General features: G+C 34.8%; 1 protein-coding gene across 1 annotated transcript in view; it reads right to left on the reverse strand.

Annotated features, from left to right (window-relative positions):
* Window positions 1-5,954, reverse strand: part of UBR2 (ubiquitin protein ligase E3 component n-recognin 2) — a 52,607-nt gene extending 46,653 nt beyond the window's left edge. The window contains exons 1-3 of the mRNA XM_010292390.1: window positions 5,701-5,954; window positions 2,569-2,647; window positions 914-1,027 (exon numbers count right to left, since the gene is read on the reverse strand). Coding sequence (XP_010290692.1) covers window positions 914-1,027; window positions 2,569-2,647; window positions 5,701-5,852 — 345 coding nt within the window. The 5' untranslated portion in view covers window positions 5,853-5,954. The remainder of the gene's footprint in view (window positions 1-913; window positions 1,028-2,568; window positions 2,648-5,700) is intronic.
* Window positions 5,955-6,431: the final 477 nt, after the last annotated feature.

Genomic DNA, 6,431 nt, shown 5'->3' on the forward strand with positions numbered 1-6,431 from the left:
TACAAAAATTTGCCTTATATTTTCCCTCCAAAAAAATCTCACAGAAATTATGTTACATAAGACATAAGTAGCTAGACCAGAAGCCCAACAAGCCACTCTCATTCCTGAGATGCAATAAGAGATACTAAGGGAAGAGCATAAGAAAGGACGGAATGCTCCTCTGGTCTCCAGTAACTTAACATACTAATACTTCCCACACCAAAGATGTTATCTAGAATTTTAAATGGCCATTGATCATTTTTCCCCTCCACAAACATGTTAAATTTCCTTTTGAACATACATAAACTTCTAACAAAAACGGTGTTTTGTAACAGTTAGGCCAACATCTTGAATTCATACTGCAAGAAGTAACATGTCTCTTTGCATTTAATACGTCCAAGTTGCTATGCTATGAGAAACAGTGAAGATATGTTCTCTATTTACCTTCTCCACACCAAACAAGCTTTTATAGACCTCTATCTTATATCTCCATTACGGCTTTCCTGTAATAGCAAGTTATTTTGATTTAAAAAATCTGTGCTCTTTACTTTGGTAAGAATCAAAACATATGTTGCACAGACAGCTTAATTTGCCTTCTTCATGTACATGATTACATACATTTTTCACATGGCAGACTCCCTTCACCTTTAAGAATAAGACAGAAAAACAAAGAAACAGAACTGAAGCTGCAGATGCGACCAAGAACATTCAAAATAAAGCCTTCAAGTAGAAAATGTCCTTCTAAATAACTCCTTAAGTTACACATTAATTTTTTCTCACACATACCGTGGTTCAAATATTACCATTACATTTCCTCCCATCTCTCACACATGCTATACAAGACTAAAAATAACCTCGTATGAATGATTTATATATATACACATATATACACAGTTAACAATGTTTTGAAACATGATGCCTCAATTGTTATTACCTCTTCTTCTGCAGTCTCTGAAGTGTTAAGTTCATGCTTTTGACAGTAAGGACCTTCTTTCCAAGCTTCTGTATCACCACAGTCACAGAAACCTCCTCCACCTGATGTTGTCATCTAAAATTATTTTAAAACAGAATAGTTCATGTGGATATACATATACATACATGCACATTAAGAAATGAGCAGTCATAGCTAAACTACAAAAGCACGATCACACCACCTGATAGCTTTAGCCAGTACCCTGTTAAAATAGCACATTGAAACCATGTCTGCTTCTACGACAGCTGAAAGCTTATCTACTTCATCAGGCTACCTATGCCAAAAGAAAAGGAAAAAAAACCCACAAAAAAACAACCTTCAAACACCCCCATTCTGCCCCACCTGTGGGATTTTCCTGATTTTCAGTTTTTCTGAATCTATTATTTGCAATGCCATCTGTACTATTTCAGATTCACACATTTTTAATCTGAACAAAGCTAAACCATTTCATATAGCACTATTACACAGTGAGTAAAAGATGGGTTGTTTATAGTAAAAGGAGTTTACAGACAAAACTTACAAACTGTTCACTTAAGTCTTAATAAGCACAGAAAAAGTATCTGAAAACCTTAATGATTTATTTATACTGTTTCAATAGAATTGATTTTAAAGCTAAGACCACTTCAAATTAATAAGTGCAATAATACTCTTTTTGAACCACAACTACTAACTGATTCATAGAAGAATTCTTTCACCTAATTTTGGCATACAGGTACGTTCTGTACATCCTACAGTATCAAGAAAATTAGATGGACATTTGAAAGAACATTTGCTTACACTTTTGGATGTCACCTAGACTTGTTAATTCACTAAGCTTGCAAACTAAAAACCTACATCCAAGAAGTATGCTGATATCAGCAAATTGGGTTGGGTTTCTTGGGGCAAGGCTGTCATGTTTTGTTTTTTTTTTTTTTTACTAAATCCTAGTGCTCAGCGTAACTATGCAGTAATTGGGTTTACATTAACAGCAGCACAGTATTGTCAAAAACAGATTTACAGAAGGGCTGCACTAGTAGTTTTCACTTAGCTTCTTAGTTTAAAAACACACCGAGGCTGCCTTGGTTTTGTTTGTAGGGTTTGTTTTTTCTTTTTTAAACTAATCCATACTAATAGCAGTGTATTTTTAAACTAAACAGCATCTGCAGCTTTAGTTTTCTATTTTAACTTTATGTTTAAAAGCAAACAAAATTCCTGCTATTGTACAGATTTGATAACAATTTAGACATTTAAAGGAAATAAGTTTTTAAATAAAAGTGGTATTTTAATAAAGGTTTTCAATACCTTTTAAAAATAGTCAAACATCAAGGTCAAAGCAAATCAAAAAGAACTCTAATGCTGTAAAACTCACTAAAGGGCACATGTCAAAAATAACATACATTTTTAAGCTTAACTGTGTGTATGAAATTTAATTGCTCAATATTTTAAAGTGCTAACTTTCAGAATTTACACTCAGACCGAAACACTCAAGTTCTTGTAAGATTATTGCAGACATAATTCCAAACTTTGTGTTCATCCAACATTTTGAAGTTATTTATACATTCTTAAACTTTAAGGAAGGAGTTTCATACACATACAAAATTAATGACTACATCACGTATTCCAGCAGTATTACTAACCCTGTATCGGTGCTCTCTATGAATGCTTCCAAGAAAGCACTCCATGCATAATACACAAGTTGGATCAACTGCACAGTCTCTGGAAACAGGGAAAAAAAAAAAAAAGAAAACAGGGGGGAAAAATAGCAGCATTAAACAAATGTTTTTGCCTTTACTTACACATTTTACAACAGGCAATGTTGTAAAATATCACCAATATGAACCTTCTCACTAATGTATATATTATTCCGAAAAGAGGAAAGGGATGGCTTCCAAGGAGGGGGAAACACATGATGGAGAAAAAAAAAAATCTGTTCTCGTAACAGAAGAAGCTTTAAAATATTATCTGGGTAGCATGTATATATGGGCGATAAAGCCATTGCCTGCAAGAGGTGAGACAAGTATATAAGCAAGTAAAGAGAACACAGTACAGACAGGTAAACAGTATAAACCCAAGCAAGTTCTCTCAAGTAGAGAGTACAAGCATTAACAACCTCCAGCCATCAGAGAAGACTTTTTTTTCCACTGAACACTGGAAAGAAAGATAGCACACAACAGACTAGATGAAACCTCTCCTTCTAAGTTTAGCCCTACAAGCTCACTGAAGAAGTCCAAGAATGTAATTTCCTGAATCAGGAGATCAGAGGCCATAATAAGGTCCTGTCTACAAGCACTGTTATATTAGACAGAAGTAATATTTCTAGCAAAAGGGGCTAAACAAATGAATGAGACAACTGTGCATTACATTTAATAACTGTCTTCCTGAGAAACACTGAGAATAGATGAACCTATGTGAGCAACCGACTTCAAGGCAACTCAAGATTAAGGGAGTAAAGTTTTGCAATACATACCAAGACAATGAATGTCTTATGATGGTTATTATTAAAACAAGAATTTAGAGAAACAACTGTTTTGTTCCAAAGAAAACACCAAAGATCCTATGAAATGTTATTATCAAGAATTCTCTTAATTTCATTTCACCAAATAAGTTAAAACAGGTAATCATTGAAAGATAATCAGGCAACCACGACTTACTAGCAAAAAGTACCATTTTCACATTTGTTTTCTCCAGAAGAGCCACTAAAGGTGAAAATGTCAAAGCAAAATTATACAGAGCTCTTCTCTTTTAAAATAATTTCTGTTCATGGCATTTCTTTTTCTTTAATTTAAAAAAAAAACTAAAAAATACTTACTGCAACAATATGCCTACAGTATTGGGTAGATTAGTTCTACAGTATTGGATATTGATTCTTCAGAGCGCTAAACTTGTGGCAATACCCAGTACCATTTGCCAAGTAATTTCTCAAACAAGTAAGGGTGCTTATACCTAAAGCAGAGGCAGACCTGTAAGCTTCACACCTGGACAGAAAAGCCACTGCTTTTAATACATTTTGTGAACTCACAACATAATTCCTTTCTGTATCCCACAGAAGTTTAATTTAAATTCTCATTATTCTTCGTTACCAGCTGTAAGTCAAAGAAAATTACTAACACACAACAGAAAACATTAACAGTTTTACATCTATGTTCAGTACTTAATTAAAAGATGATGAGATTTCATCTTGATAGCAGCAACAGCAAAATATTCTGTATTCACTGCTGACTCTGACTTGAGCAGATGGGACAAGATGGTCTACGAAGACATCCTTTCTAACCTGAATATTATGATCATATTGCTATATTTAAGTAATTTTTCTACTGAAACAAAGATCTGAGTATGAACAGTACATTCCATCATTCTTTAAATTCTACACCAATGAACTGCATTACTCTATGTTTTCATCATAACTGACAGGATGTTCAAGGATATACTTCACATACTGAGTTCTTGGTCTTGGAAAAGCTAGTGTTTAGAATAAATTAACAGAACTTCCACAATTTTTATTAGTCTATATGAAAAGAATTTGTTCATTAACATATTACCTCTCAGCTGCAATGCAATTTGACTTGAATTAAAACACTGTTTTTGAGGTTTGTTTTTTTAGTTCTTTGGGACGAGATTTCATAAAAAGGTACTAAAGAAACTGTGGAAATTCTTTTTATAGCCTCTGATAGTCCTCAGCCCCCCACTCTCTAATTCTCTACCCAGATCTCTCCACTTTTTCACAGGTGTGAAGTAAGAATCTAAGGACACCTGAGAAGAGATGGAGTTTTCTTTGTGGCTGAAAGGATCTTAAGTACCCACCAGTTTAATTTCATCCACCTCAAGGTAAGACACCTCCAAACATTTCCAAAATTACCTATTCTAATTGATTGTTGAAATAGAAATGCAGAAGAGGCAGCTTGCTGAGTTAAGTATCTCAAGTCCATCCTGAATCAGAACTTCAGCAAGTAAGGCAAATAAGGTATCGTGTTTCTAGAAGAGGAGAGTACTAGAGAGTAAAGTTGTTCTACAGTCATTCTCTCCTGGTAAATCAAGGAGGTGGAAACTCAGAAAAATAAACCCTCAAAATAAGACAGACATTCCCTCCCCCCATCACCCCACCAAGTGTTCAAGAGAATAGTAGAAACCACACAAAACAAGAAGAACCTGTGACAGAGAGGGTACAAACAAAACAAACTATAGATGGTTCAGGAAAGAAAAGATAAGATAATGAATATACAGCTAGTAATGCACTGGCTTAAAACTGAACATTTTAAAAATACTAGTAATTGGTTAGTAACTTCCTGTCCTCTTTCAAGTAAAATGGTATTTTTAGATTTAGAGGTGGAGGTAGGGCAGGAACAAGAAGCCGGTACGCCTGTTTTAGCATGCAATAGATTGGTTTAATAGGTCATGGAAAGAGGTCTAAAATACAGGATCAATACTAACAGATGACATTAAAGACCTGAATTACATGTACATACACCTGCCCACTTACTTGTGATTAATGATCTTAAATCACACTGCCAAGTTCACCCCAAACACCTTCTTAACCTTGCATTTCTTTTCCACAGAAAACACTCTACATTATACTAATTAATATTTTTTCCATTTACAAACCTGTAATGACTTAATTTTCCTCTGGTCCCACCTGTCATGAAACACTGCAAAGTTATTTTTAAAATACATCTGAGGTATTAACTTTTCATTAGGACAGTATATTCTTACCAAAAAAAAATGTTCCAAGACTTCACAAATTATAAATACTTTACAATGCTAAGCTGAACTACCTGCAAGAATACGTAGGCTCTCCCACTTTAAAAACACGGCCACACAGATGGGAAGGTTTGTTCGCTTGCTCAAGCTTTGGAAAACCAAATGCAGGATCTTCACCACAAAGATACCATTCCATTGGTCCCAGCAAAATGTGTTGTGCCAGCATGTCTTCTCGTTGTGGGGCAGGGTTAGGACCCCTGCAGTAAATTTTTGGTACATAATAGGCCAGATGCTGGTATACGTCTTTATGAAGATCATTTGCTTGCAGCCATTTCTTTTCATTAAAAGGAATGAGAACACAAATAGTTCATTAATAAAAACAGCAAGCATAGCTCTATCCATCAAGATGGCTTTTTAAATTTCTAGATCAAAAATCTAAAATAGCATTGCAAAACTAGAAAGCCATGCTTCCTAAAGTGTTAAATCTAATTATCACAGAAGAAAAACATTAGGAAAGGAATAATTTGTTTCCCTGCTTGCACATTTTATCCTTTTGACATACAAAATTATTTTCAAAACCCTCAAGATTTAAGAGACCAAATTCTTAAAGACCTTTTCTCCGACATGCATGACCAGTAAAATGTCCCAACATTAGCAGTAACGTTTAGGATAAGGCCCAAACTATGCTGGTTGCATTTCTTTGGAGTGCAGACATGCTGCCAGCTGGGGACACAGAGGAGCAGCAGAAGCCTGGAGTTGGCAAGGAACAGGCAAAGACAAAAAGTACAAGCAGAATGGCAAACAT

This window comes from Phaethon lepturus, unplaced genomic scaffold (assembly GCF_000687285.1).
Source record: "Phaethon lepturus isolate BGI_N335 unplaced genomic scaffold, ASM68728v1 scaffold24338, whole genome shotgun sequence".
Lineage (NCBI taxonomy): Eukaryota > Metazoa > Chordata > Aves > Phaethontiformes > Phaethontidae > Phaethon > Phaethon lepturus.